This window comes from Nanorana parkeri, unplaced genomic scaffold (assembly GCF_000935625.1).
Source record: "Nanorana parkeri isolate BGI_ZX_2015 unplaced genomic scaffold, ASM93562v1 scaffold1109, whole genome shotgun sequence".
NCBI classification, from domain to species: domain Eukaryota; kingdom Metazoa; phylum Chordata; class Amphibia; order Anura; family Dicroglossidae; genus Nanorana; species Nanorana parkeri.
In genome coordinates, this window is record NW_017307377.1 from 144,759 (window position 1) to 156,158 (window position 11,400).

The window sequence follows — 11,400 nt, forward strand, 5'->3', positions numbered from 1 at the left end:
TATATATACATATACACATACATACATACACAGGCATTCTTTTATTCTTTTATTTTTTTTAAAATGTATTTATTCATGTAGTAAAAATAGATATTAACACCAATTTAGAAGCGAATAAATGTAAAAAAACAAAATAAAACTGGCCCAAGACCATTATAGTTTTCTTCTTTGACCACACAAAGAGTGCTTTGCTTTCAGTTAATCATAAATAGATTTTTTTTTTGTGAGAAGAAGTTATAAGCACACCCACAATTGATGTGTAATGCTGCACTGCTAAGCTAGAAGCTTATGAAATATGGCTGCGGCCATGTACATCTATTACCACTTAGGTATAGAAACAAGAGGCATTTTTAAAAAGATTAACACACATTGATAAGACTATTTACATCAAGATGATCTTTGACATGTTTATCATCCATCACACATTCCATTAAGATTTTCTTTTCTATGTAACTAGGAATGATAATTTTGCTGGCAGTTTTGTTAAGGGCAGCACATTTTCTATGTTTTTTAAATTAATAATAGTGTTCCTGTCAATGCCCACTCTAAAATAACAAAACTGACATATCGGCCTAAAGTGAATCTGTGGCCAGAAATTCAAGTATTTACATACTGTTAAAAAACACTAGACAGGCTTTAAAACCTCTGACCTCTGTAACTGCAGGCACCGTGGATCAATTAACCCTTACATTTCACAGCAGAAGCACAGAAGTCATTACAAAAATTCTTAGCATAAAATGAAAACCTTATTAAAGGACACCAATTGTGAGAAATATGTAGAGGTTGCCACTGCTGACCTACTTCTGGAAATGGTAGTTGTCCTGAGTAGACCGAGTAGAACAAGCATGGAACAAGTGAAGTAAACCCCTTACTTTCATACTTGAGACTAGTTAGCGACTCAGAAAGGGTCAACATGACAGTGAAGCAACTAGCAATTTCGAAAGGAGGCCAACAATGACAATTTTCATATTTTGAGACCAATGCTAACCATTACTTTTGAGAAGTTCAGTTCCCTGGTTGAAAAGCTAATGCTTTGGCTCCAATGCACTTAATCAATGACTTGGAACACATATTGTAAGCCCTCAGGGGCAAGGCCCTCCTTCCCATCTTGTCTTGAATTGTTTTGTGATTGTAATGTCTTCCTTATATTGTAAAGCGCTGCGCAAACTGTTGTCGCTATGTAAATCCTGTATAATAATAATAATAATATAGCTATACAGTAAGTAATTCTGATTCTGTTCTGGCACTCATTTACAGCATGTGTATTCTGGGTCTGTGACTCAAAAATGATTGTTGCCATGCACAGCCAATCAACTAACATTCTCAGGAGGTGAACCCCAATTTTTCTTTTATGACAAGTGCACAGTATATAGTGTCATAGCACAATATTTTTACGCTCTGGGACTGAAAAAGTTACAACTTGGAGTAATGAACAATTGATTGGATTGGCTGAAACTGTTTAGGCAAATCACTCTTTTTAATAGTTAACATGCATGCTCCAAGTTTCTGCTCATATAAAAATGTATATATGTAGCATATGTTACCTGTCAGAGAGAAGAACTCAGCAAAAGTTACATTTTAATGCAACTCACAAGGCTGCCAGTTTTCTCTGGAAACTTGCCCATGTTTTAGCATTGGCTCATTGTACAAATCAGTCATTTTTCTTATTTTATAATAGATTTACTTCTCAGCATCTATGGTCTATGAAATATTTAATTTAAAACAGTAGTTGTAATGCAAAAGGACTGCTAAAATCCAGTTTGGCAGACTTGTTGTGCGTGCATAACATTTATTTCCACTTTTGCAGTTAAATTTGAGAACCCCCAATATAAGTTTGTTATGTGTTTCCATTCACGCAGCATACCAAAAGAAAATAAAAAAATATATTTTATATATATTTTGTGAGGGTGTTAGCTCAGCGGTGGGTGTGTGTGTGTGTGACTCCCTGGATGAGTTCACTACACAGTAAATCCCTGTGTCAGTGATTAATAGCCCTAGAATTATTGCTCTCACTCCGACGTTCGCGGCAATATGTAACAGGTGCAGCGCAATGGATGTAATCATCGTTTTCGCATGTAGGCGGACTCGGCGCATGTTTGCGTGTGCATGTGGGGGTGGGGGACTTTAATTTTTTTTATTTTTTTTTATTGCTTTGATATGTGATTTTTAATTTTTTTTTAACTAATTTTTTTAAACCTTTTTTTTTCCACTTAACTTTATTGCTATCACATAAGGAGCAAACAAGCTCCCTATGTGATAGCCAATTTGCAGTGACAGGTCCTCTTTATGGAGACATCAGGGGTCTTTAAGACCTGCTTCACCAGTTCTCTGCGGTTTCTGTACCGGAGAGTGACAGAGGAATGCGGAAGTGATGTAATACACATCACTTCCTGCATTCCGACGAGCTGTCGTTGGCTGTTTACATTCAAAGCCGATTTCCCGTTCGTGCACGCCGCCTAGCGACGGGCACGAGCAGACGGGATGGGATGTTTAAAAACGCCCACACACATTCAAGAAGCCGCTGTCCGGCCGTTTAATTACAACGGCCGGACAGCAGGTGGTTAAATCTACATTACAAATGATAATGAAAATCTGCCAGCATTGTACAAACTATGTTAATTATAGCAAACATTACTCCACAGTCTTTTCCTTAACATTGCATAGAATGGGGATGCTAATTTTTTTAACAAATAAAAGGCAAGCCACAATTTTTAAATACTTTTTTAAAGTTATGCTATGTGAACGGGAAGATGTAACAAATATAAAGTACTGTAGGTGTTATCCCAATCTAGCTGCAAAGGTGGAAATACAAAAACGTGCCTCGACTTACTTACCAAAGGAGAATATCAGAACGATTCTACATTAAAGTTGGGTAAATCCAGACAGGTAGGTAGGTGTCTAAAGTCCAAAATTGTGTGACAGCCAGTGGCGGAACTACCACCATAGTGACCGATGCGGTCGCTATGGGGCCCGCGACACTGGGGGGGCCCAGATCCCCGCTGCTCTCACCCGCTTGTATGGGCTGAGGCAGCGGGGATCCGGAAAAAAATGGACGGCGGAGGAGCTGCTGCCATCCTGAAACTGACAGGAGGACAGTGGCTCCGCTCTCCTCCCCGCCTGCCGCTCGATCAACTGACAGGAGAGCGGATCCGCTGTCCTCCTGTCAGTTTCAGGATGACAGCGGCTGTGTGCATGGCGGAGCGAAGGATTGATAAGTATCACTGATATTTACAGATCCTCCATGTGCAGCACAAACACTGGAGTGATCGTCTGATCACTCCAGTGTTTGTAAATAACTGGGGACACATAGTAGTATGTGTCCCCAGTTATGAATGAACAGGCTGTGATTTACATCACCTCCTGTTCATTCATGAATTTCTCAATGGGGAGAAGCACTCAGTACAGAGGCTCCTCCCCATTGAGAATCTGCTTGATAGTAAATATCTTACTATCAGCAGTTTGTGAATGAAAGCTCCCCATTAAAGTGAAGTACTAAGATTTAAGGCAGCTCCATCATCCAGGGCACTTTGTACTGCAAATACCGACCATCTTATGTGGTCACTGGCTCTGGTCTTCCCCGGATATCTCTCGCACCTTCCCTAACCAATAATAAGTAACAGGAGGTATCAGTGGCTAAACCAGATCCCTTGACTACAGTAGCTGGTCAGAATTTGATCAGTGAGCCAGTGAAGTTGGTGAGCATGGCACCTTCAATTTACAATAAGCATTTTTTTCAAGACAGGTAAACTTTAAATACCAAATAAACATAGTTGGATTAGGTTTAAGTGCATTAATAAATCATTTGATTCACTTAAATTAACTTGGATATTGTGCTTTATTTCAGATACATTTATCTCTTAGTCGGAGGAGTGATTTTAGCTTGCGCTTCCATGGGACTCTATGCAATATTAATCTTCATTCCTGCCCTTTGTTTCACAGCAATGTTTCATATTGTCAGTTGGGAGTCTGTCCATAGGTGGGCATTTCTGTTACAAATGACATGGCAGACTGGATGTCACCTCTGGCTAATGTACAGACAATATTATATGGAGGAAACCATGCATGTGAAGTAAGTACAATAAACAGTAACAGTGTTTTCAAGCTCTATGCACTATCCAAAACAAAATAAAGGAACAAATGTGTAGAGAAATGTAAAGTCTCACATTGGAACATGTGATTGTGGTGCATTGCAGTTCACATAAACGATTATGTGGCAGCACATTTAGCTTATTAAGCGATGGGACCACCATCGTCAATGTCTTGCACCAATATCTTTGGCAGGATTTCATTCTGAGGTACTAAAATACATTTACAATACAATTTTCATATTTTGGATATATAAAGATTTGCTGCTAATATAAGCATCATGAGGAGGAGGCAAGAAGAGAGAGCACAGCAAAATAGAAAAGAGGTCGGCAGTGTTTAGCTTGCAGGACCATTGCAGAGAGGACACTAGTGTACTTAGTGAACTGGGAAAACCTGCACTCATTGGGGAAACTGGGAAAAACTGCCATTTCAAACTTCCTTCTGCTTTTGCCTTCTGTAGGACTTTACAGACATTTCTGGGAGTGCGTACATGTGCATAATTTTGCGGGATCTTTCTCCAATTTTTTTTCTTAATTGAAGCAGTTTCTCTACAGTAAGCCCTCTCTTCTCATGCTCCTGGCAGATTTTTTTCTACGTGCTTACATTGGTTCGCTTACATTGCAATACATGCTTATGCTAGCCAACCACAGTTTTCTGGCCTCGGTTTGCATAGACCTAAACATTCCATGTTATTTCCTCAAAAAGTTGTTTCCTCATCAAGGTGTTTCCTCATCATCCCCTGCAAAGATTGGAAGCACCCAAACAAACAAATCTTTCCTCTAAACAGTTCCTAGTACTCCATCCTTTTTAAGAGGATTTTGTGACAAAATTAACTATTCCTCCTGAAGTTGACCCTCCAGCATTTTGCCTTAACCTCACGTTTAAGGACTCTACTTTAATATTCATCTACTGCCTAGTAAGAACTGCTTTTTAACCAATGCTCACCACAGCACCTATTTCCCATACTTTAGCAGACTGGTCAGGATCGCTAAGTAAGGATCAGGCTGCTGCTAGTGTTGACCCTCATTTTATTGATTGCATTAGGCAGATGAAATTTATGTGCAACACATTGCTGGATATGTTATGTCTTGGATATCCTTTTTTCCCCTCCAAATCCACTGGGTGATCAGGCTTAAATGCTGGTTGGCAGAAAAAAACAGTGAGAGAAGACTTTGTTATGACTACAATTCATGGGAGACCATCTTTTAGGTTCTTTGCTGAACAAAATCATAACAAATCCTATCCTGCATCAACATTTGTTCCCCCAAGTCAGGTTCCAGTTCCTGGACCCCCACATCTTCTTCTACCTTCTCTGGTTTAGGGAGTTAAAAACATCCTTGGCAAACCTAGAAGTCATAACCTGTGGATAAATCCACCTCAGCAATGAAGATCATTCCTCAGTTCCATCAATTGTTTGTTTCACATTTTTCCTTGTCTCACTAACATCTGACAGACCTTCTTTCAGCCTTTTAGAGATTGTTGAAACAGGGAGTTATCATTCCTGTTTCTCCAATTGAAAGATCTCCAGGTTATTCAATCCTGTTTGCAGTTCATAAACCAAAAGGAGGCCTTCAACCATCAGGTCAGTTATTGCCTCACTTCATTGCAGTGACTTCTTAGCATACATTCACATAAAGGATGCATATTTACACATCCCCATCTCACTGGCTATTTCTTTGCTTTGCCATGGGCAACAACCACTATCAGTTTGTGACCCTTCCCTTCTGCCTTGGCTTGGCTCTGGGCCTTGGACTACTATGTGTCAATTATGATGTACCCACTTGAAGACTGGGGTGTTAAACTCCCTTTCTGTCCAGGCCATTTTTATGTATTCAGCGCTGCAGTACTTTGACTGGCATTTATTCAGTCAAGCAACACTGTACTAAAATTATTTTTATATCATTTTTTACTATATAAAGAAAAAGTACTGAAATTTTTTTTTAAAAATGTTATGAAACATTTATTATTAGCTGATTTTTTTGGTAAAATATAGAAGACGGGGTCATGTCCGGTCAATAGATACCAAACATGTCAAGCCTTAAAACTGTGCAGGCCCGCAAAAATCTCAAAAAACTACCATACCCAAAATTGGCCATAGGCGACGCTTTAAAAGCATTTACCACTTTACAACATTTATTTTTTCATATGTGACTCATTTTTTTTTACCCTTTTTTTTTTTTACACTTAGTTTTATTGCTATCACATAGAAGGCTAACAATATACAAGGACAGGTCCTTTTTATAGAGCCATCAAGGGTCTATAAGACCCCTAATGCACCTAGGGACCCCCCAAAGAAGTTGATAAAGCAGAGATCTGCTTTACCAGCTTCTTCTCCGGCTACAGCAGTCAGAGAAATGAACATCTGGAAGTGGAAGTCATGTAATAGTGATGAAGTAGCGGCAGAGGGGGGCAAGTGATTGGGAGGCTCTACAGCTACAACAAAGTGTGTATGTCATAGCGCTTACTGGCTGTTTAAATTTTTTACCATGTGCTGCTCACATGCGTGCTAGGGGGCATGCACCAGCAGGAACAAAAAAAACGCTGTACATGTACAGCGACCCACTGTATAGAGGCTCCGTCTGTATAGAGTAGGTGGACGGCAAGTAGTTAATCATCAGGGGGCACCAGCAATGCATCTCCAGGACACAGGACCCAACTGCGGATGCAGTAGATGTGCAGATGCAGCGGATTCCCTGGTGGCACTGTGGGATCAGTATGCCCTGATTTATGCCTTTCCTCCACTGAAACCTTTACCTCATCTACTGCGAAGGATAAAAAATGTTGCCATTCCATTCAGTCTCATAGCTCTGGAGTGGCCTCCGAGGGTGTGGTACGCCAACCTCCTTCTATTAGCTGATGCTCTGTGGCCTCTGTGGCCTCTACTGGTCAGCTGTTCAGAGTTAATACACAGTGTGCACCAAATGCTTCCTGCTATACAAAATTTATTGTGTGAAAAGGAAACTATAAAAAGTCATCTGAGTAGCAAAGTGATTGTAATTAAATTGTATTTACAGCCAACATTGTATTACAGTTTTGGATTCAGTAAGGAAGTGTACAAAAAGTTTAATTATTTTAAATCATGTAAAAGGTTACACCAGCACTTTTATGTTCTGAAAGCAGGTTCTCTTTTAGGTTATCCATTATGATTTCATCTCTCATGCTGTTGACTCAAAAAGTCACATCTCTGGCTATGGATCTCCATGAAAGAAAGATGATATTTACAATAAACCAATGTATGAAGGAGAAAAGTTTTCATGCTGAGTGGAGGTACAGTATACTGGTCATCCTTTCTTACTTCATGTTCTTCCCTGCTCTCCTGGGCGGTCCACTGTGTTCATTTGTGGAGTTCCAGCAGAAGGTCACTAAAGCTCCCTTGTGCCCTAACTTCAGGCACGCCTGGACATTAGTTAGAGGATTTACATTATTCATGCTGCTTCAGGTTCTTCGAGCTGTGCTGCTTGAGAAGATCACCTACCAATGTGACCTAATGGACTGCAGACACCTAGACTGTATATATGTCATGTGGAGCACTGTACTGATATTTAAACTGACTTATTACTCCCACTGGTTACTGGATGAAGCCTTATTTCACACAGCAGGATTTTCCATAGTATTATATTCACAAGCAGAAGTTTCTGACATCAATATCTTCACCTTGGAAACAACAAATAAAATCTCAGTGTTTGCCAGGACCTGGAACAAAAGCACAGCCATGTGGCTAAGAAGACTTGTATATGCAAACTGCAGGACAAGACCTCTATTGTGCACATTTGCATTCTCGGCTTGGTGGCATGGACTATACCCTGGACAAATCTTTGGGTTTTTGTGCTGGGCTTTGATGCTTGAGGCTGATTACAGAATACATAGGAATTTAGACTTTATTTCAAAACCTTGGTATATCCGATATCTATACAAAACATGTACCTGGCTACAAACCCAGTTAATTATTGCATATGTCATGGCAGCCATTGAAAGTAGGACCTTAGCAAGTGTATCCGCTCTCTGTTTTTCGTACAACAGTTTTTTTCCTATTATCTACTGCATATCATGTATATACTTGGGAAAACCTAAAAAAGGATAGTTTTTTGTTACAATGTATGCCACAATAACATAGCTTATAACAATATTACCTCCTGTAATAAAGGGATCAAATTTTTTTAAGTATTGAATGTGTATAGGCTACCTGCACAACTAACCATCATACACCCTGCACTCCTCTATTGCACATATTGCCTGCTGTCACTCCTTCCGCATTCTTCTCCTGCACATATTGTCTGTTGTCATACCCTCTGCACTCCTCTCCTGTAGCTATTGCCCAGCTTCATACCCTCTGCACTCTTGTCCTGTACACACTGAATGCTTTCACATGCTCCACACTGCTATCCTGCACATACTGTCCAATGCATGTCCAATGCATTCTGCACTCACTGCCTGCTGTCATACCCTCTGTAGATCTCTCCTATGCCTACAACCTGCTTTCATGCCCCCTGCACTCCTTTTCTGCACCTATGGCCTACTAAAATCCTCTCCGCACACACCTCACCTAAACCTACTGCTCATTGTTGCACACTCCTCATTTCTTTTACAATCATGTTAATAGTTTAAATTAAATGTAAACCATAACTGAATGACATTTAGTTTGATAAACCATTGTTTACTAAAACGATTGGCAGTTTTTCTAGAAAATGGAGGTTTACTGATAGTGACAGTGGATCATGCTTTCACATACCTCCCAAATTTCTGAGAAGAGAAAGAGGTACACCTTTCGGCAAAATGTATTTAAGGAATGGACACATCCCAGTAATGCGGACTATTAGGAATTTATATGCCAAAAATGACTGGTAAACCCTAAAAATTTGTTTTCCAATTTGTTACTTTTCCTTTATGCTGGCTTTTTAAAACAGCAAACAAAATAATTAAGAAATAAGATAAAGGGTTAAGTGCAGAATAACACTTTTAGATGTAAAACAGAGCCTTTTCATATATATCTGTATATCAGACGACAAAGATGGACAACTGAGGAGGACAAAAGGACAGAGGGGGTTGGTTCCGAAAGAGGCACAGTCCCTATAAATAAAGGATGGTTGGGAGGTATGCTTTCATAATACAGGTGAAACTCGAATAATTAGAATATCGTGCAAAGTTCATTTATTTCACTAATGCAACTTAAAAGGTGAAACTGATATATGAGATAGACTCATTACATGCAAAGCAAGATAATTAAAGCCGTGATTTGTCATAATTGTGATGATTATGGCTTACAGCTCATGAAAACCCCAAGAACCCCAAATCCACAATCTCAAAAAAGTAGATTATTACATGCAATCAATAAAACAAGGATTGTACATAGAACAATATCGGACCTCTGAAAAGTACAAGCATGCATATGTACTCAGTACTTGGTTTGGGCCCCTTTTGCAGCAATTACTGCCATTACTTTTGCACGATATTCTAATTATTCGAGTTTCACCTGTATGTGTTGAAACAGCCTCTTGCAGTCTCCATCTGAAAACCATGTGGCAGGGTAACAACGCCAGAATACAACTGGAAGATATATAAAGGGAAGTGCCTGAAGAAGGACCTTGATGAGAGTATCAGCAGGTATTCTTTTTACCAAAGCTGCACATTTAAAAAGGTTTAAAATGACATTTTAAATCACATTAGTAGGGATGCACCGATACCAAGTACCGTACTCGGTACAAGTACAAGTACAGATACTTTTCCAGATTCAAGACTAGACTAGAGAAAAATTCAAAAGTTAGGAGGCAGCTGTCATTTGTAAGGAGCACACCGAGGTCCTGGGATTCATACATCTCTGTTTTAATGTACGATTTTGTTTTTATAAATACATATGAGGGGATGCACCGATACCAGTTTTGCGAGTACAAGTACTGATACTTGTCCAAGTGCTTACAGACACAAGTACTGATACATTTGTGTTTATTGTCATGTGACAGTTTTTCTAAAACAATATCGACTAATGATTTCTTGGACAGTGGTGGAGAGCCAGAGCTAGGTCACAGCTGCAGCTGCTGCAACCCTGGTAGTTCTCATGAAAATGCCAAGTATCGGCACTGGTATCTGAAAAGTATTGGTGCATCCCTACACATTAGTATGTTAAAGCTTGAGATTTGAATGACCCGGTTTAAATATTCTTTTAAATTGTATGTTTATACTATACGTGTATAGTTTACAATAATATTTGTACATAGGGACAATCATATTTGCTTATTACATACCCTCTGCTTTCTGATTTGGGTGCTACAAAACAGTTGTGCTTTAATGCTACTCTTCATGGTGGTCTATTTATTTATTACAGGTATTTATATAGCGCTGACAATTTCCATAGCACTTTACAGTGCACATTCACATCAGTCCCTGCACTAAAGGTTCTTACAATATCTCAAGGCACCCCCAGTCTAAAATGTGAAAACATGTGCCCCCCTCCCCCCTAAGCTATCAATATACAGGTGTCTGGTATAGATTTTAAGGGGTCCAGGCAAAACAAAACCAAAAAAATACATCAAAGTACCCCCTTCACATAAGGAGCCCCCTGTTTAACATCAGAAGCCCCCCAGGGTCCTCCAAAGCCAGAAGACACCCCGAGGGTTGAGAGCGGTTGGTCTAAAAAGTCAACTGGTGACAAATAAACTGAGTTTGTTGCAGAATTTCTAGAAAAGCATTTTGCTCAGATCTTGCTGGGTAGAAAAGTACATACGTAACTTTATGATACATTGGCCTTGAAATAACATCATCATACGCTGGTTGGAGATGTTGGTTTAACCTTTGCTCCGATCAATAAATCATATTATAGTTTTTCATATCCTGGTTCTATTGTGCCAGCAGTTAGGTCTTTCCTTTGGACAAAAGCTTTATGACAGGTTTGGGTAGAAAATAATACCTCTACTATTCAAAGCTAGTTAAAATCTTCTTCCACGCTCTGGCTATGGATGGAAGCTTAAGTAAATAGTCTACTTATACATCATAAAATCCCTTGAGTGCTATTTGATGTGCATGAAGTCAGGTCTGTAAATTTAAATCATAAAACTTTTCCTAAGAGGCTCAAAATCCTGCGTATGAAATATGCCGTTTAATTTACCTGTAACTTTTGTTCATTGTAAAGAAAAAATCACTGGTGCACATGTTCTTTTAGCTCATTGGAATTCATATTATTCATTTGTCTTGTGTAGCATGCATTTTTTTTATTATTCTTCCTATACATATGTGGATTGTAATACTAGAGCTGTACATGATTAAAATAAGGTCCAGCTGACTGGTGTGAATGGACCCTTTAGGAGAACTATTGAGAAAGTA

General features: G+C 39.3%; 1 protein-coding gene across 1 annotated transcript in view; it reads left to right on the forward strand.

Annotated features, from left to right (window-relative positions):
- MBOAT4 (membrane bound O-acyltransferase domain containing 4) overlaps window positions 1-8,167 on the forward strand; it is a 10,175-nt gene extending 2,008 nt beyond the window's left edge. The window contains exons 2-3 of the mRNA XM_018567879.1: window positions 3,845-4,069; window positions 7,219-8,167. Coding sequence (XP_018423381.1) covers window positions 3,845-4,069; window positions 7,219-8,167 — 1,174 coding nt within the window. The remainder of the gene's footprint in view (window positions 1-3,844; window positions 4,070-7,218) is intronic.
- Window positions 8,168-11,400: the final 3,233 nt, after the last annotated feature.